Below are 20,400 nucleotides of genomic sequence, written 5' to 3' on the forward strand. Positions count from 1 at the left end.
AATCTGGAAGGATGAGAAGGGAACTGAGCCCAAGACTTCAAGAGGAGATTGTGGGAGAGTGCTGCTCATTTCTGCACTGCCAACCTGCAGCGGTCAGGGAAAGCCATGGTCATCCAGCATTGTTGAATGCACAGGAAGAAGCACGATCCACTCTCCATTTCTGAAAGTGGGAAAAACGTTCACAAGTGAGCCAATTTTCTCTTCCAGGCAGCTCATCCTTGCTACAGCCATGTGGTGTTCCGCTCCCACTGATGTGCTGGTACTTAATTTGTAAGCGCCTTTTCCAATACTCGGCGACTGCCTCCCGTTGGCTTCCTCCCTGTGTTTACAGCATCAGAGCAAAACATATAATTTCAGCTTGCTGAAGTGCTGGCTCACGTGGCAGGCAGCTGAATCCTCCTACCCACAGCTGCTGGGCACTGCGACCGTGAGGAGCTCAGCCGCTCGTGGCCTCTGCAGAAGCTCCCTTACGATTTTTATAAATAATCCCTGCAATTGCATGTGCGTGTTGCTTCTTCGAAGTTGCAAAGAAGCAACCGGTATTGGGAGGGGGAGGGGGGGATTTCTTATGCTGGATACTGTTGGAGGGGTTCAAATAGGTTGAAAGAGGAGATTAAAAGAAGAGCAGCTGGGAAATGGAGAGGGGGGTAAAAGAAAGAAGGTGGAAAAGAAGATCTGTTAATTTGAAAGTCTAATTAAACTGAGATGGGCTTAGGTCCTGTATTCCTCGTTTCTTTTGAGAATTGCTGCTTAGGTCAAGCTTGTACTGCCCCATTTACTGACATTTTTTCCCTTTCTCTTTCCATTATGGCACATGGTATCAAAGTGAAAGCAGAGCAGAGAGGTTTGATCCTGTGCTGTGCTGGGGGGATTGATTGCATGAATTCCTGAGGCCTTTTCCTGCATTATTTCCTCTGATCCCTAGTCAGGGGGTTTTGCAGATGATTTTGTTTCCAGGGGGTGACTCAGCATTTGTTCATTTGCACCCACCATCCATCCCTTCACTCATCCTCCTTTTATTTTCCCAGTTGCAAACAGCACTTCCTAGAAGTATCTTTATATTCTTGCTGCCCAAGTTGTCAGATCACAAAAAGCTAATTTCACAGCAGATGTGCTGAACAGGCACACAATGGAAGGATTCTTGAGGAAAAATTATGCTAAATGGGAAAAAGGAAAGAAGGGAAAATACTCCACAGAGAGAGGCTGCAGCCAGGGGCCCCCAAGATGATGTGCCAGGAGATACAGTGCTGAAAAGGCCCCAGACTTAGGAGAGAACCTGGATTTAAATCCATTATGTGTACTGCTCACACAGCGTGCAGGGCAGTTTCATAATTTACCTTGATTCGACTGGCCCACTTACCCAGGCAGCATTCACAGTTGCTTTTGATATCCCCAGCCCTTCGCAAACAGAAATCAGCTGTGTTGTGCAATATTTGTGTAAGAGGTGGGAAAGAGACGCTATAAAATCCCTGCTCTTTCTCAGGTGCCACCAAATACTCGCCAGGACTTGCTGTTGAGGGAAACCATGCTGTCTGCACAAGTTTTCCTTGCCATGACACAGACAAGTCTTAACCCCGAGTGACAGATCTGTTCTTATGGTGACTATACAAGGTTCTTGAATATGTTCGCTTCTGCAGTTATTATCACTTGTGCCTTCTCAGTCTTCACTCTTACACTGCTTATGCTTAATTGCATGGGAAAGTAAAAGGAATTTAGATCTCAACTGTATTTGAAGAGCATTACATGGACTTCTCCCAAGCAGTTGCGCTCTGTGGTGGTGATTTGTCATTGTTGTTGTAATTTCTCTATCCTTATTCATGGATGAAGGGGCCACAATTCCTAGCAAATACCAAAAGTGATAGAATCAGCTTTTTCTCCACTCTTTTTGAGCTGTTCTAACATCTTTCTGGGTTTTTTTACTGAAATATTTTTAAGTAAAGCTGATCTTTGTTGCTGAGGAAATCCTTCTATTCCGGCTGTTCCTACTTCTCACTCTGAATAGTGTTGTGACCGCCTACATTTATAAGAGGTTTGCAGCCAAAGGAATTATCTTGCTTCTCCTGTAAACATGATTGCACACTATTGCTGTAACAGAGCCATCCTATTTCACTCATAGAGGAGGCAGAATTTAGTGATTAATTAAATTACATGTTTAATCAGTCTGTGCAAAGGTCCTTCCTTCTGGAAGGTGCTCTGCAAACTGAAGGAACTACTCAAGAATACAAGAAGGCATGTAGATAAAGCTGAAAACTTCAAGCCCATCATCTGCGTTAGACTATCAGGCTGGTTTCCAGTAGGTTCCTCACCCCAAGCAGCATCTTCAGGGCTCTTGCAAGGTTTTGCTAGATTTTAATAAAATATCCCAGTCTCAGCTGTGGGTTCAGATAATACTGCAGACCCACCTGTGTGTGTTTTGATGCTGTATCTGGAGCCTCACTGCCTCGCAGCTCTGGGTTATTCCTTTCTGTCACAGACATGGATATACCAGCATTGCACAACTAACTACAACCTTCTGAGATTTCTCTTCCTTTCCCTTACTTCACTTTAGAGGTCATTAAGATCTCTCCTAAGCTCAACTTCCCATCTATTTTCAATATTGTTTTTAATTTATTCTTTCTCTCCTGCACTGACAGGCAGATGGATGCAATATTCAAAACATTGCCAGTCTCGTTTTTTGCAACATGGCTTTAGTAAGTCCAAGCCAAAATCTGTACGTGCCAAGTTTGTTTCTAGGATTTCCTCCTGAAGATACACCTCGTCCAGGGAAAGGGTTCAAGTTCCTCTTACGTCTTGGCAGAAACAACTGAATCCACCTGCCTGCATGATTCAGCAAGATACCCACAATATGTTCCAGCCAGGTTTGTGTACCTGGAAACAGGGGAGCAGCCTGGTTTCCAGGCTGTGCTCTGAAGTCCCCTTGTTAATGCTACTTTTAATTGAACAGTCACATTTTCCTGCATCCTTGTGCTGAGCAGTTGCTGTCAGTGGAGCTGCCTGCTTCACCTCTGCCCTCCCGCATGTGCAAGTGGAAGGGAAGGGCATCCAGCTGGTTTCCTTCCTTTGAATGCAAACAGCACAATCAGCTGCAAAGTCTCCTGAGATACATCTATGTAAACAGGGGGACACAAAAATAATGTATAGCCACTAGTGCTCCTGTTCCTTCCGTGAAAAACAAACCCTTGCACAAGGGCCTTGGTTAAGGCTGGTATGAGGGTCTGAGCTATGTCGTATTTAATTATCCTGCTCCTGCAAGGAATACAAGTCTCCTGAGAGCCTGAAAAGTCTTAGCTCTCCCTTAGTGTCTTTTCTGTCTTCCCAGAGCATCTCATCAACAGCCCCTGGGGAGATCCTCAGTTTATAGGAGATTGATGCTTTCTTGAGCAAGTGAATTCCCACGCTGGACATTAAGAAGCATCTAACAGGCCTGGACACCATCTTCTCCTTTTTCTCTTGCCCAGAGCTGCTCCCTCAGCTCTATTCATTGTATCTGTCTTGCCAAGACCTCTCCTTCTTTCTGCTCTTGTGACAGAAACAGTATGCTCCTTTCAGAGCTCCTTTACCAAAGATCTTTAGTTTCTTCCAGGCATCTTCTGTACTCGCTATCACGTGTTCACAGCAACTGCCACCCCTGCTGCCCCAAAGGGCTGTTCAAGCAGTGAGACACCATTTGGGACCCTGTGAAACTTGCCTTACCCCTCTTTTTCTGGGTACCACTAGCAGAGCTCAGCAGGCAGGTAAAGCGGCATTAATAGCACTAAGAGCTGCCGAGGTGACCCCAAGAAGCTTTAGTAGGTTCAGCATCCTGCCTGTCACAGGCAGAATTGGACTCACTGGCAGAAAGCTGCCCACAGAGAGCCTGGAAATAGCTCCTCTGCAGGCTCCTCACTCGTGGTCATGGAGAGGCAGGGTGTAGCAGCAGCATGTGTTTTCATTGGGGAGAAAAACCAGCCTGAAAAACCCAAACCACAAATTTAGGAAAAAAGCTACATCTCAAATCATAGGGAAGATGCTGCAGCATTTCTTGAGAGCACACTTTATCTCCTCAACAAAGTTTGATGTACAATACAGTGTATTGCAGGAATCAATGAGTGGGAAAAGCTACAGGCCCTCGAGTTGATTCACAAGTCTTCAGCCTCAGCATTGCCGTGCAGCTGATCTATTTTATTATTCGAACACGCCACAAACATGAAGCAATCCCACAAAATATATTTGAGTACCTTCCGTGTGAGATTGTTAGACTATGTGAAATTAAAGACACTTTAGCAGTCTGATAAAAACTAGGACTGAAGTATTTTTTTCTTCATGCCGTTGGTTCACAGCTCAGAGGTTCTTATTTGACAATGAACATGCATTCACACACACGGCACATTCTGCTGTTTTTAAAACCACCTTTATTATATTGTTGAGTTAGAAATTTCTACAGTTTTGCATCCACCATTACCAGACAAATCTCGATGTCTAGTTAAAATAACCTTGGCTGTTCTTTGTCTTAAGACTACAATGCAAACAGATCACATTCTCTAATCCTACGTAATGCCTTATGTAAAACCACTTAACGTTCCTTTTAAGGCTGGAACCCATTCAGATGAAAGATGCTGCATAAAAGCACATTCCTTAACATGCTTGACCAGAAAAGCAACGTGGTTTAGGGTGGAAAATAGAGAGTGAGAATCGGCATGTGTTCAAGAGTACACGCCTGGCAGTGTGCAGTGCTCGGCCATGTCTTGCACCATACACTTTGCACAAATCATTTACCTCAATTTTTCTAATTGTGAAATGGCAATAGGAATACAGTTCTGGTGCTGCTATTATTTATGTAGACTTTCCAGTAGTGCTTCCAGCAGGGACTGAGACCCAGCTGGGGAAAGTGGATTAAAGCTCAGATCATGAGGCAGGCTCTGAAAGCTCACTCTTTACCACTGGCAATGCAGGATTGGAAACTACACCTCCAGGTGGGAAGTGAAACTTAACCCAGCAAGGACAAAACAGTGATCAATACGGAAGCCTTTGCTTTAAATTGCGGTTGTTGGACAGCCCTTGGATGTGTAAGATGTTCTGGGAGATCAAGTCTTAATGCATCACCTGCTACTGGAAAATTAAATGGCCTCTTTCCTGTGCTGTCATCTGATGGCCTGTCAAGAGCAGCAAATCAGTAGAGGGAAAAGAGGCATTCGAAACTTCAGCCAAGGAAGAGAAAAGAAAAAGGACACAAACAGCTCACTATAAGGAGTGCAGGAAGCTAATTTATGGGGGGAGAGGTAATTGTTTTGTTAAAAATTGCTTGAGGAAATACAGCTCCCTAAAGGGTAGTTTCTTCTTTATTTGCTGGGTGTTCAGGAAAACTTACGTATTTATGTTGGAGAGACCATACAGGATGTAGATGGCTTTCAGAGTACATGGGGAAATTAAATGTGAATCTCTAAGTTAGCAGTTCTGTGCTTCCCCGTCTCCCTGGAAGCAGGACAGTTTACATTTTGCAGCCTGCTTCTGACACACACTGTTTCAAATGAGCCCATAAATAAAGACCCAATAAAATCAAACTATGCAATTCCTGAGAGTCTGTACACATTGTCTTTGAGTATAATCTAAAGTGAGAAACTGATCCCAATGAGTTATGCTACAGAGCCTGTGCTTTGAAGGAAAAGCTTACACAATCAGCACTGCTGTTTCAGGTATTTGCATGTGAGATTTCTAAATATGCTGAAGTAAGCTTAAAAATCAGACTTCATTTAAAGTAAGAATCAGTACCCAGCTACTTTGTCAATAGACTGTATTGGACCTGTGTGGGCTGTCTGACTGACAAAGAGGCAGACTCCGTTCTTAAATAACAAATCCAGTGCCCTGAACACCAAACTGACTTGTACATCTGGCATCCATTTAATTTTTTTCTACCTAACTTTTGCAAACCTATTTCCTGCATTGAGTATGAGGGGGGGGATGGTGTGTGTGTCTTGAAAATTACACCTCCTCTTAGGCCTTAATGATTTTACGTGCAGGGAATACTACTGCTAGTTCCAGCATTCCTGTACTCTGTATCCCCACCTTTGGGTTTCTTAAATTGTTTAGCACTCATTTGACAGACCATAGGTGAGTCCTCCAAAGAAGGAAAGGCAGATATGGAATACCTTCCATCTTACAGTTTCACAGAAGCTTTTTTGACTTTAGGAACCCAAGGAAACAAGTCTTGACAAGTCCAAGTTCATTTGCGTGTGACTATCATTGCACTAGCTGCCCACAAAGCTAAATACCACAGTGCTTGATTAGCACACGAAAAGGATTACATGATGCAGCTGCAGAGTTGCAATCCAGATTGCAAAGGAGGGGACTCACTCACCCAGGGAGTCCTAGCCAGTCTGTATCCCTGTTCCCCTCACCCAGTACATCATCCTCCTCTTGCTTCTCCTCGCACCTCAGAGCTGCTCTGGGAGCAGGTCAGCCCCTGGTGCTAAGCTCAGTTTTGCCACAGCAGCTGTAATAACCCCTGCCACAGTGTACACGAAGGAACAGCTCTGGTGTGAAAGATGGAAAGCTCAACTGGGTGTTTGGCAGAAGCATGTATATGGATATATATATGTGGTGTAGGCAAGCTGGGGGCTTTCCTCCTGCCTCAAACCAAGGGGCACAGGACAAAACCCATGCCTGCCCCATGCTTATCTGTTTACAGTGAAAATATGGACCTGTTTGAGCGAGTCCAGAGGAGGCCGTTAAGATGCTCAGCGGGCTGGAGCACCTCTGCTATGGAGGCAGGCTGAGAGAGCTGGGCTGCTTCAGCCTGGAGAAGAGAAGGCCCTGAGGAGAAGGACCTTTAGAGCAGCCTTCCGAGGCCCAACAAGAAAGCTGCAGAGAGACTTTTGACAAGGTTATTTATGAACAGGACAAAGGGCAATGGCTCTAAACTGACAGAAGGGAGATTTCGATTAGCTATTAGGAAGAAGTTCTTCACTGTTGAGGGTGGTGAGGCACTAGCACAGGTTGCCCGGAGAAGCTGTGGTCCCCAGCTGGCGTTCAAGGCCAGGTTGGACAGGGCTTAGAGCAACCCGGTCTAGTGGAAGGTGTCCCTGCCCCTGGCAGGGGGTTGGAACTGGATGAGCTTTATGGTCCCTTCCAACACAAACCATTCTGTGATTCCATGAGCCCTGTGACACAGCAGCCCTGGGGTTGCACTGTGCACCTCAGGGCAGGCAGTGTGGCCTTCAGCCACACCAGAGCCCATCTGCACCCCTGGCTCTGCCTCCACCGAGCACAGACACACCCTTCCCGCACCGCGGGAAGCCCCCGAGCCCCACCCCCGGCCAGCACGGCCCGGCGGGGCTCAGCAGCGGCAGAGCCGCCTACGGGCTCAGCTCGGGCGGCAGCCGGCTGAGGGGCGGGGGACGGAAGGCCGGTAGGAGGGGAGGAGAAGGGTGGGTCGGGCCGCAGTGGTGCCGTCGGTCGCGCCGTGGCGCTGCGGCGTCGCGGAGGCTGTTGCTGTACCGTTCCGTCCTGACCCGTCCCGGCTCGGCTCGGCCGGGCAGCGCGTGCGTGCGTGCGTGGGGGCCGGGGCCGCGGCGACAGCGGGGCCGTGGCTGGGGAGGACCGCGGCGCCGCGGCGGGAGGAGAAGGAGGAGGCGGCGGCGCTCCCTCTCCGGCGGGACAAAGGGCTGTGGGCGCGCAGGTAGGAGCCGGCCCGGCCTTGCTGCGGGCCTGGCTGCAGGCGGGCGGCTGCCCGGCTGGCGGCGGACGGGCCGCGGCGCCTCCTCAGTCGCCGGCGGGACGGGACCGGCGTCTCCTTCCCCACAGCTGCCGGGGCCCGTTGCTCCCCGACGGGTTCGGAGCTTCCCCGTTGCCCAGAGGAGCCTCAGGAGCCGCCGCGGGCTGCGGAGGGCGCTGCCCCCGCCGCCGGGCGGCCAACGGCCGTGGCAACCGCCCGCTGCCTGCCTTTGTCTCGGCAGCCGCGGGCCAGAGCCCGCCCCGGGAGCCCCCCTCAGCAGGCGCTTTCCGCCGCAGGAGCCATGGGCCGGCTGCCGCGCTAGGAGCGCCCCCGGTTGGCGGGGCGAGGAGGGAAGCGGCCGCTGCGCCCCTTCCCCGGCGGGGGCTGCGCGGGGCCAGAGATGGAGCCGGCGGCGCGGCCGAGCGGGGATATCCTGAGGCGGAACCCGCAGCAGGACTACGAGCTGATTCAGCGGGTGGGCAGCGGCACCTACGGCGATGTGTACAAGGTGAGCGGCCGAGGGCTGCGCCGGGCGCTGCTCGGGGGGCTCCTCACGGCGGGGCCGGGCTCAGGGCGTCAAGGGACCGGCTGGGACAGCGTGAAAAACCCGTGGACTCGGGGCATCTCTGGCAAAGCGTGAGGTTTCCCTCCCTGCCTAATGCTTTTATTTGTAAGGATTGACTTGCAGCGTTGGAGAAGGGTCTGTTTTGCCGGTCCCCTCGCTGATTTTGTAGAGGTTTGAATTGGTGGATATTGTGGGTGATACTTGCCACGTTACTGCTAATGAAGGTAGAGGATATCTGCTTTCTGTACCTGTTCCCCCAGTGCATCAGTTAAAGCACGTGATTAACAGGGTGCAAGTTTATCCCTGAGGTTAATAATAGCACACAAAAGGCAGAAGCAGATTAAGGCTCTTCAGAAGCTAGGACGGAGTTACAGCTCGAGGTAGAGTTTGCACTGCACATCCAGTGGATACTCTTGAATGGTGTATACGGGTGCTCACACTGCCGGAACCACAGCCATAGGAAACGGCGTAGACTTTGCAGTACTGGGTTAATGATTGGACTCGATGACCTTAAAGGTCTTTGCCAACCTAAACAATTTTATGCACCAGTTCTGTGGTGCATTCCTCTCTGTGTGCTTCTCTGGGGCATCCGAGCCCCTTCCCTGAACGTCAGGTGTGCTCAGCAGCTTTCAGGGTTGGGTTGCTGGTAAAGTCTAAAAAGTTTTCGGCCTGCGTTTGGTGATCTGCATTTTCAACTGTATGGGAAGAGTGGATGTGATGTTTTAATTTGTAGTGCTGTTCAGTGTGTTTAAAATAGAACTGGCACAACCAACTGCACAAGAAAAGGTGTGTTGTGCTGCCACATGAAAGTCAGTGGTAATTGCTCGTGCTGGGGGAGGGCGCTTCGCTAATGTTCAAATTGAAGTTTTATAGATGGATCTTGTTCCCACCACCCCTTTGAAATGGTTACTTGCGGCCTCAGGGAGTTATTTTTAAAGTTTTCATGGTGCATATTTACCTTTTTTAATTTTCTTTCTTCCCCCCCCCCCCCCGAGTACTCTACACAGACCAGTCAACTTCTTTGCTGGGGGATCTAGCATTAAATTCTTTAAAAGGGCATTTCAGGTTTCATAAATCAGCAGCTCGGCATACCTTGAGCTACTTTGAGTATGCCTGCATAGCACGGGGCAGCACGACAAGAAATAACCAGTTGTGTTGCAGAGAAGTATTTTTGTGTAATCTCTTTGCTCTTTGTGGAAACAGAAATATTCTGCTTCTCATTACCTTGGTACTTAGTGGAGAGCTGTGCTGACATGTCATAGAGCTTCCGGTTCCGGAGCTGCTTTCAATGCATGGCTCTGCTCTGTGCCATGTAAACATATCCCCTTAAAAAAAACCCCACAGCCCTCTTCCCCCGCCTCCGTTCTTTGGGTTATGAAAAATGTGCCTTCTATTCCTGACACGGTTTCAGACAGGAATAAACCTGAACCTTCTCACGGTGCAACCTGATAAATTGAAATCAAAGTCTTTGGCAGTCTTTTTAGACGTTGTTATAAGTCTAAAGTTGATGAGTTTAAAGGAGTTTGAGAGCCTATATTTGTTTCTAGGTCACCGGTTTGCTCTTTGTTTTCATAAAGCCCTGCAAGAGGCAGGAACTGTATCAAGGGAATACTGAATCAGTTGGCACTGGCTGTTATGACAAATGTGCAAAGCAAACTAATTTTTAAAAGTCATTGATGTTATGTTAATTTTAAAAGTAAGGTAAACCTTTCTTCTTGAAAGGACTTAACATATAAACATTTTACTTTTATTTTTCTTAGTCTGTGGTAAGTCTCTTAGCACAGATAGCAAATCTTGTGCTTGCTGAGGGCTGCTGTTAGTAGTGTTTATAAAATGCATTTCTTAGTGAATATCCAATTGTTGTTATGTTGCAGAGCTCGGGCAAGGTTTGCTAGAGAGTGCTCTTAAATTAAAATGGAATTTTCCTCTCACCTCTTCAAGTGGTTTTTCAGCTCCATCGCTAATAATGAGTCACCAGTGTCTCCAGTACAGTTGTCTTTAGGATGTCTGAATGAGGCAGCCTTTCTGATTGTGGGAGATCTGCCTCTTCCTCAGATGCTTTTTGGTGGTGGTGGTTCATGCCTCAAATTCTTCTTGGGGCATTTGGTAGCTCTTAGAGTAATTGGTTCTTTTTTGGATGTGGAAGGCGGAGGTTAAGCAAATATTTGTGCTCGCTATTAGGTTACAGAAGAGTATTTAAGGCCTTTCTAAAAATCTACCCACTTTGCTTTTCCTTACTATTATGGAAGCTTAAAACTGAAACGTGTTTTTCTTAGTGTTTGTGGGTTTTATTTCTCTTGTCTGTCACATGGCACACAATGGTTGATTGTGTGCATTTGATGCAGTTTAGGGTGGGAGAGAAACCATCTGTGAATAAACTATTTTCTTACCTATTCACAGCATGTGGAAGTAGATCCAAGATTGGATTTAGCAGTCTTGGAAGTAGAATTTCCATTAAAATCCTACCATAATTTATCTCTCAAAGCACTCTATTAAGCTATCTTAAATTACTGACTTCTGAAAGAGGCCATAGTAACGCAGTCTGGGTATTCACTGGAACTTAATAATATGCTGACAATGGTTTTTTGTCCCCACTTTCTGCCAAGTGATTAGCATCCTCAGCATCGTATCTCTTAATGCTGCAAAGGTGAAGTCTACAGGAGTGAGGTTTTAATTTGGCTTTCCTGGCAAGATTTCTGTTTGCCCTCCTTGGACATAGACATGAAAGTCTCAAAGCAGTATTTAAAAAGGATGGAAGTTTGTTCATGCATCTGCAGCGTCATGCTGAAATAGATGTTTTGTGTGTGGTTAATGCAGAAACATCCAGTTGACCAGTATCTTAGAGCAGAAAATTTAAAAAGCCACTAGGAACTGTAAATGGAATTTAATCTCCAGCACTAGGAAGTGGCCAGTTAGATTCCATCCCATCCCAGGTAAACTCCCGTCATGTGGTTAGATCTTTCCCAGGATGGGTTTTCGTGTCAGCATGAGCTGTCAGTGAACCTGCACCTTTTCAGTAGGGCCTTTTAGTCTAATTTGAGGCCAATTCTGATAACAAGTTCACAGCCTCAGCTCTATAAGCATGTGTTTCTGCAGCCCATGATATTTTCTGGAAGTACCTGTAATAGTGTAAGACTGGCCTGTTCTGGTTAGCTTGCGGGATTCGGTTACATCAGAACATCAAGTCGTTACATTATATGTATATGGTAGATGTTGATGTCCCGAAGGACGTAGAAAATAAGCACTACATTGATTGGTGATAGTTCACTTTAGCTGTATTTTACTGGGGTTTCATAGAATGGTTTGAGTTGGAAGGGACTTTAAAGATGATCTGGTTCTGACCCCCTGCCATGGGCAGGGACACCTTCCACTAGACCATGAGGTTGCTTAAAGCCTGCTCGTCTCCTGCATGGGCTTTTTATTTGAGTATTTATTAGTGACTCGGAATAGGTTTGGTGGAGAGATTTGGGGGAAATAATGCCCTGTGTCATGGCGAGAGATGTGGGGTTACCACTGCTTGCACATAAAAAGAAATTTTAAGTCTTCTTGGGAGTACCCTCACTGTCAGCCTGTTGACTGCTGCAGAACAAAAGATTTCCACTCACTGCTACATACTCTGCCTCCTTCCCCAAGTACACAGGACTTGAATTTTTGTTTTTTTTAATGGAAGTGCCCCAAACAGAGTTTTAGCTAGTCTTCGATTTTGGAGAAGAGGAACAAAGGGCATTTTATGTAGACTGTCTTTTTGAATGCTCTTCTTTGGCATCTGAGCTGAAGGATCATGTATGTGCTCAGCCCTCTGCAGGCTGCTTCTGCGGGATGAATAGTTGGATGTCTGTCCTCCCTCAGAGGTGATGATCAAATATGATCTTGTGCAGCAATTCTAAAGCTGTCTTGTTTTGTTTTATTCCAAGCAGGATTGTGAACAGCGCTACAATAGCTTTCTTTAAAAGTAAGCACAGAGGATGAGAAACATACCAAATTAATAGCAGAAACCACTTGTAGACAAGAGATGCATTTCTATTCAATATCATGGAAATTTCATTCCTTCTTGAGTCACCTGCTCAGTCTCTCCTCTTAGGATTTTTCTTTTAATCTCCTGCACGAGAAAAGGGCATTAACTTAGAAGAAAGCTATACTGGTTTGCCACTGAGTGCTGCTGCAGGAAAATAATGAGCAATGAAATTGGATTGTGGCACACAGACTCTTTTGCTCAAATACATGGGGGGGGTAGGGAGAGAAAAAGTTTGGGTTTTCTGTTGTTTGGTTTTGTTGGGTTATTTTTTTTGGTTGGTGTTTTTGTTTTTAGGTTTGCTATAGAAGTGGGTCTCTGTCCAGTTTGAGTCAGGTTTTGGCCCTGCGTTGTGGTCAGTGCCTTATTGCCAGAGCTCTGGAGTATATTTTCTGGTGCAGTCAAGGGCTGTTGAGAACCTGCATTTGATATTTTGAAAGTAATTCTTAATGTCAGTCTAATTTCACAGATCATGAGAACTTACTGGGTAAAGCGTTCTACTAAAAGTCAGCGGGTTAAGAATGGAGTGTTAAGGCTCTGTTTTAATACCAACTTTACATGAATGTGTTTTGGTAGCTGCAGGCTGATTAGATTGGCCATCCCCAATTCAGCACTGCTGTCCCTGGTGAGTATACATTGCTTACACATATAAATTACCATGAAACATCTGTCACATTGGGGATTTCACTCTTCCTCTCCAGATCAAAGCCTTCTGGTTAGCAGTGTTTGCTGTAGCCATGCCTGAACTCTGCCTACTCTTGTTTTTCCATATGAAGGGTGTTTAGAATGGCATCAAACCAGAACGGTTGAGTTTCTTCTTGTTGCTGTGCAGTTTCTCTTCTGGGAAATTGCATGTTTTTCTTTTAGGATAGAGTTAGTGGAGTATATATATTGCTGAGAAATAAGATGCTCAGTGGCATAGGGGCACTCTGTTAAGATATTCAGGAGTTGGGGAGAGCTGTGCTTTTCTATTTGTAAACTTTGTAAGTGGGTTGTTTTGTTTTGTTTTACTTATTAAGCATTTGGGCTTTGTCGTGGAACGTTCAAAGCTGTTTGACTTTAAATTTTACCTCTTGTTGCTCATTAATTTTCTGTTAATTGTAGGTTCTGTGGTGGGAATAGAGTGTTTCTCCCAATGTCCGTTTCTCCCTGTCTCATTTCCAAAAGAAGGTAGTCTCCAGAATCTTAAGGTCTGTTATCTTTTCCAGCTCTTTTGAAGGGAGTTGCCCTCCTGGGTTACGTCCTCAGAGGAGCCAAAGAAAGAGTGATAGCAACCTTTCACTGTGCTTCCATCAGCTAGTATGAAGGCTGTACCCAACACCTCTTAAGCCAACAAGGAACTGAGAGTCTGTTCTGTTGAATTTAATGTCCTATTGGTACCAGCCTTATCTCTGATGTAGTCTTCACTTGCGGTATTGCTGTCCAGTGTTCATCCTTCAGGAGACATTCTGCTAGGTAGATGATTCTGTTATTCCTAATTTTTTTTTGTGGTACAGTCAGTGAAGGAGATGTCTTGTGGTCTTGCACAGGAAGGGGTTAAGCAGACCATGTTCTTTTGTTCCCTGCCTGTTGTGTGCATTTTTGGAGACCAGTGTCAAACACAAGAGGTACTTTATATGACCTGTGCGTTTTCTGCCTTCCACCCCAGAGCTGTGTTTCGATGTGAGATACCCGTTCAGAGGAAGTGAATAGTGCATGTCATGCATCCCCTTTGAAACACACACTATCCACCCCCCCAACACCAGAGGAAATCTCTGAGAAGGAAGGATAGATCAAAGATGAGAACATTTGCATGTTAATATCTACTTCATCTTTGTCTCCAGAAGATGCCATGGTCATTTGCATTGGCAGTGCATAACTTTGAATGCATCTAAGAGTATAGTGTGAGGTGTCTGAGTGATTCCCAGTTCCATCAGCAGAGGTCTGTGGTAGAAGTACACGGATCATCCATATTGAAGAGAATAGCTCTTCCTGTTAGCAAGGCCATAACAGAGTTTGCCAGCATATTTTGCTGACACCAGCAACTATCTGACCACTCTGCAGCTGGGAAAATAAATATGCTTGCTGCTTTTATTCATGTTTCGCACCTGGCTTCTTGGTTATGGCTGTGAACAAAAAGAGGCAGCATCAAACCAAGGTGATGCTGTTTGAGGACAATGCAAAACGGGTGGATCTCCCTATTCATGAAAATTGTTATTCAGCACAAGGTAACCTTGATACTTTAGATTTCTCACACTTTGCCATATTGCTAGAATTTCAGATTTTGTATTTCTTCAAGTAGTTAGAATAGTTCCCAATTTCTGAAGGATTTCTAGCAACACGTGGCAGGGTTTGGTGGACACAGCAGTCAATGAGAAGGGCAGAGTATTTTGTTCAAGATTTTGCATTTGTGATCTGTAAAACCAGACACTACCTTGCTTTTAATGGGATTAGGTAAATAAAGCAGACTTGATGCTGACTGTATTTGAAAACCAGGACAAGACAGTTTACTCCACCAGGCCTTCCCCAAATCTTGTCACAGAGTATACCTATGGAAGAGGTATTGGAGAGATAATTTGTCTGAACTTCCCTTTGTCCTAGCCAAGGATAGTAATCTTCCTGACAGGTTAACTCAATCTGTCTAATTATAACGAAGGGGTCTCTACATTACGTACCACCATGTTTTTCTCCACGCTATGGTTTGCTAGACTGGAGGGCAGGTTTACACAGGCAGTACCATCTAGCATCATTTGACATCTATCTCCCACTCCCTCTGCCTTTTCTCATGTGGGGGCTCTGTTCAAGAGGGGCTTGTCTGAAAAATTGGAGTCCTTTCTGTTTATCAAAATAGCAGAGCAGCTCCATTGAAAGCCAAACACCTTTTGACTCCGTTCCCACCTAACCAGCTCTGCAAAATTAGTATTTTCATCTGCTGGATATTTAGCCTGTTGGCATTGTTTTGAGACCTAGATCTGCCTGCTCATATGTTTCTCTGCAGCTGGCCCACAGGAAATGTCCCCATCACATGTAGGTCTGAGCTCCTCATGCACGGTGGCATAAACTGCTCTTCCTTCTACATTGACTGGGGGAAAATTTCAGGGTTTGGTACAGACAGGTTTCCATCCTGCTCTTTAGCTTTCCAAATTCCTTCACTGAAGTGTTAGAGTAATTAATTTTATCCAGCATGGTAGATAGTGTCTGCAAAGACCTTCTGAGCTGCTTGAAGATCCGTCCGAAGCTTACCTTCCCATGTGGTGGATGGAGAATGCCCTGCCAAGAAGCCACAGCTTGAGTGTGTCTCTGGTGAAAAGAATGTACAGGAGGGTGAGCAAAGGAGGTGCTTCCTGGCTTCTCCTTCAGTCGGGACTGGAGGTCAGGGGCAAATCTGGTTTGGGGGTGCTGTTTCCATCCTGCCCCTATCAAATCCCAAGAAAAGAGATTCAGGAGAAGGCTTGCTTACATGGAAACATTAGAAAGGGGTGGGGGCATTATGGAAAGGGCTAGCATCTTATCGCTGAGTCAGTGACCACTAGCAGAGCCGTGTGGCACAGGATGGCATGTTCCTTTGCTGTGTCAAGAGGTAGCCAAATTACGGGACTGGTGCATTTAGCAACAGAGATCTCACAGTTGCTCACTTTTGAGACAGCGGGATACTAAGATAGGGTTTCAGCAGATGCTGGTCAGTACATCATGAGCAGGCAGTAAAAAAATGTGAAATTTGTTGCAACAGAGGGGAAAATAAGAAGTGCCAAGGCTTTTGTTCCAAAGCCTCAGCCTCTTCCAGTGCTTTCCCTAGTCTGTTATCCTTTGTGTTGCTATATATGTTTATGCTGACTTCTCTGCTCCTGAAGAGAGTGAAATGATCATGCAAGATGCAGTCAGGGTTACCCCTCAGAGCTTTGAGCTGACCCACAGTTCTGGTGGCCAGAAATACTGTGTTTACTGAACTGATCCATCAAAATGGCGTCTTTCATGCCATGTTTGATATTTTGGCATGTTGGATTACTCTTCTCTCAAGTCTATTTTTGTGTCTTTCATATGAATATAGTGTATATGGAAGGTTCATGTTTTCATAGAGGTGAGGAATATTTGGCTGAATGAAATGCATTTTCAGGTTAGTATGAACAGCTGGATTTGCAGCCTGCTGAAAAGTGGATTTTGAGACATTTCAGAAAGGCAGGTGCTGTTTTTCTTCACAGAGTGAAGAGGTCGTTGCAGGGGGACTCTGTTGGCTTATTGGTGAGAAATCATTGAACTTTCTTTGTATAGCTCTTTCATCTACAGCATTAAAGGCATCATTTCTTCTTATGTTTAATGTGATTGTTCACCCCGAGAAGCTGGTTTGGGTGTTTTTGTTGTTCTGTTCTCATCTGTGTGTATGGCTGTTTGCTGGTCATTGCTATTGAAGCAGTGTAGAATTGTGTTACATTTGCCTTAACTCACTGCATAACAGGCATGCATATAATAGTTGAATTATAGTCATGAGACTCCCAAAGATGTTTGGGAGAGTTAGTCATTAATCTTAAGGGAGGATAGGTGGTAAAGTCTTGCACGGAAATGTAAACATGGTAGGTAGAAAGAATAAAGGTGGGGCCGTACTGTCCTTTAAAGGTGTACTTTGTATTGATAAAACTTAAAAAATTATCATTTAACAGGAAGCAATGCGTCATGAGTTCATTGCTCTCCAGTGATTAACAGCTTCAGGTATTTGGGTTGTATTTACAAGAGGTTTGAAAATGGCAGCAGCTGAAATTTTTCTTCGGATGCACTTGGCCTACAGTGGCCTAAGGGAATATTTGATGTATCCCTTGCAGGTACCCACAGTTGTGTTGCCTGTCGGGGGGGGGATGTTAATTTAAATACAATGATAGATTTTCTTAAACAGCTGACACCTCTTCATTTAAGACTGCTTTTGTGAAAGAAACATTGCCATTTTAAATGTCCCCTGCATTAAAAGGGTGATTTCTGTTGCAGGGGAGGGTAATCATCGGGTACGTGGAGGGAGGGAACTGAGCTAGCTCAGCTGTGTGGGCATCGCTTTTGTAATGTTAGCAGCTCATGAGGGGTGAGGGTTTCTGAGGCTGGATGAAGTGTATCTGGATAGTCAAAATACCTTCACCAGCATGATATTTAGGAGTCTGGGTCAGTAGTTGGACAGGATAAGTGGTTTCTGATAATGCTGTTTTGTTTTGTCAGGCATGTCTGCATTTAAATTTAAAGCACTTGTCTGAGTCTGATCCTGTGCTTCTTGGTTAATTGTGAAGAGGTATGACTAACTTTTTGATTAACATAGTGCCTTTAAAACTTCACCAAATAATTCCTGTCTAGAGAGTCTTTTTTTAAAATCGGCTCGTAATAGCAAACTGGGGACAAAGGGACTAAGGAGGATGGGTAGGGAGATCATGAGAACCTTTTATGATCTGCCATTGCTTCAGCACTCACAGCAACTACCTGTTTAGAATACATGAACATAAATTTTTCCTTTTTCTCATTCGGTGGGTGTTGAGGTTTGTCTAAATCCTGCACTGGGATGTCTTGAGTATGGACGGACTGTGCTGGCTTGAGCAGCAAAGTTAGCTCCTGTATGGGTGGAGGAGGAGGTGGACAGGCTTTTCTCTTGAAAGCGTTATATGGTGAAGTTCTGAAAGAGGTGAAGTAGTTGCTGTCCATGTTTCTCAGAGCCTCGGTGCTTCTGGCAGTGTGTGGAAAGTGCGTGTGAGCTACTGCCTGCCAGCCATGCTTGGTTAGCCCTAAGGCAGCTGTGGTGCCAGGCTATTTACTTACCGGCTTTCTCTTTCCCCAGGATGCAGTCTCGGTGGATGTTGAGTTCATCTTGACTTTCTGGCTTTGGCCCGCCTACTCTCTCATGGTTTCTGCTTTCATTACTTCATCCATGTGTATCATTTTATTTAGCTACGGGAAGCTTTCTGAAGCTTGAAGTGAAATTCACATGTGATCCCTGTGTGGTTGCTCTTTGGTTGCATGAGTTCAGTGTTTTCTATTTGTGTGCAGAGAATGGCAATAACAATGTCTTAAGCTTCCTGCAGGTGGAATATACTTGCAGGATATACCATGTCTTGCAGAGACCTTGTAGTACATCTATTATTACAAGTGGCAGCTTATGGTTTCTACTTAAGGATGTGGCTATAATCTCTTTTGATTTACGTGATTGCTTTTTCGGTCATTCTCTGTATTTTGGCTGCTGTCTTACATAAGAAACCAAAACAAAACCAAACCAAACAACCCATAGGTCATGTTTTACTTTTTAAAGGTCCTGTGGCTTGCTGCTTTTGCTAAGTGGGTGTGCAGGTCATCAAACCTCCAATATAGCCATTCTTAGGACGACAAGGATGCTGTGGACTGAATGCATGGCGCAGCTGAATTAGCACTTAGGTGTTACAACTTCATGCTAAGAGGAAATTTTGTATATGTAACGAAGTTATCAAAAGGGATGGTTTGGGGAATGAGGAAGCAGCCATGATGTGCAGAGTCCTGATCGTGATTTCCTCCAGCTTTCTCAAACACATTCCTTACTGGTGTCTGGCTCAGGAAGGCTGGTCCATGGAAAATCACACATCTGCTGAAGGGAGAGAATGACATTTATTGGGGGTGGGAACTGGAGGCTTTTGCAGAGTCAGAGAGTGGATTGTCAGGCTGAGCAGCTTCCTGGGATGGAGGAGCATTGCCTAAATATCCCCGAAGGTCCACCAGGGATCAAGCAAAGGTTTAAAGTTTGAAAACAATTAGAAACAAAGAGGAAAAAGGCAAGATGGAAAATGTTGTCAAGTATATTAAAATTAAAAAATATGTCTTTAAAATTCCAGTTAAATCATCAGGCCTAATTTACTGTAATACTGTAATTTTTGTAGCATGCATATTGTTTGAGCAGTATGTTTTTGGTCCGTGTTTTAAAGAAAGTTGAACCAGTAAAGTGAGGAAGTCACTGGCCAAGTGCTTGAAACCAGGCTACTGAAGTGAAACCAGTGTTTGCTGTAGATTAAGCTGTAGAAAAAAATTTGCTTATTTTCAAGTTACATCATTTAAATGAGTGGATTACTCAAAACAGAGAAAACAATTTAAAAAAAGAATCAAAACAATTTATTTTCTCTCGATTTTGGCTAAAAATAAGGTGTGAGAGGATAAGATAGCTGCAAAATCATGAAAGTTATCATCTGTAATGAAATGGCAGCATATTTCCCTCTTAGTCAGCATAAGTGCAAAACATACTTTATACTTGACCTTTCTCATGTATCTAGCATATTAAAGAGTTCTAATTTTCCTTGTTAAAAAATCCTACTAAAATGTCATTTCTTTTTATTTCAGCAGAATTTCAGGCTGTGATTTTTAATTGCCTACAGAATTAGAAATATTATTGCTATTTCATCATCATAAGATATAAAATTAAGATTGTGAATAAATGTTGGGTTTTCTAGTAGAAACAGCTGAGCAGTGGTACTGTCCCAGTAGTCAGAAAGAAGCAGGCACACTGTAGTATGTGTATACATCTGAAATTGAGACGAAATTGTCTTACCCATCTTGCACCCCGAGAAGATGAAAATTGATACAGTACATGTGCAAACTTAGGACAGGAAAAGAATCTCCGTGCTCCTATTTTGAACTAATTTTCTTTTAACTTCTTTGATTTACACAGCTGCTTTTTTATTCATTCTTTCTGTTCTGGTTGCTGTTTTATTTAATAATAACAACAACAAAGCACACAGACCTATTTTCTTCATTAAGACAACTTTATGGCTTGTTCCTTTTAGTTTTGTAACTGTGTGTTCATCTCTGAGGAATTGAAATTTTAAGGAGGCAGTTACTGAATAGCTTTATTGGAGTTAGGTTTTTCTACTCAAACCTGTGTTTTTCACCTGCACCTCTCTAGATTCTATCAGATAAATTACAATAAGGAAAAGGAGTCAATATAATTTGTACCCTGGATTGGGAAGGCTTGGTACTGCAGAAGAGCCTGTCAGTGACAAGAAAAGCTAGAGGGGTTTGCGCAAGTACTCCATAGGTCGGAATGAGCTTGCACATGTCTTGGCAATTCTAGGCAAAATAACTTCAATAAAACAAACAAAACCCCCAGCAAAATGCATACACTTGCGTATTTTGTTATGACTAATCTGAAAGTATGTGCAAAAGTATTTCTGG

At 44.7% G+C, this 20,400-nt stretch overlaps 1 protein-coding gene across 5 annotated transcripts in view; it reads left to right on the forward strand.

Moving 5' to 3' along the window:
• Positions 1-7,296: 7,296 nt before the first annotated feature.
• Positions 7,297-20,400, forward strand: part of MAP4K5 (mitogen-activated protein kinase kinase kinase kinase 5) — a 68,234-nt gene continuing 55,130 nt past the window's right edge. For 3 of the 5 annotated variants that reach the window (XR_003991251.1, XM_030484902.1, XM_030484903.1), the window contains exon 1: positions 7,439-8,198. Coding sequence is in view for 4 of the 5 variants with exons in the window: in XM_030484902.1 (XP_030340762.1) it covers positions 8,091-8,198 (108 nt within the window). In the remaining variant the exon portion in view is untranslated. Of the gene's footprint in view, positions 7,385-7,438; positions 8,199-20,400 lie in introns of those variants that run through there. The other 2 variants (XM_030484901.1, XM_030484900.1) reach the window with 2 other exon arrangements.

The sequence above is a fragment of the Strigops habroptila genome, chromosome 4, assembly GCF_004027225.2.
Source record: "Strigops habroptila isolate Jane chromosome 4, bStrHab1.2.pri, whole genome shotgun sequence".
Taxonomy (NCBI): Eukaryota; Metazoa; Chordata; class Aves; order Psittaciformes; family Psittacidae; genus Strigops; species Strigops habroptila.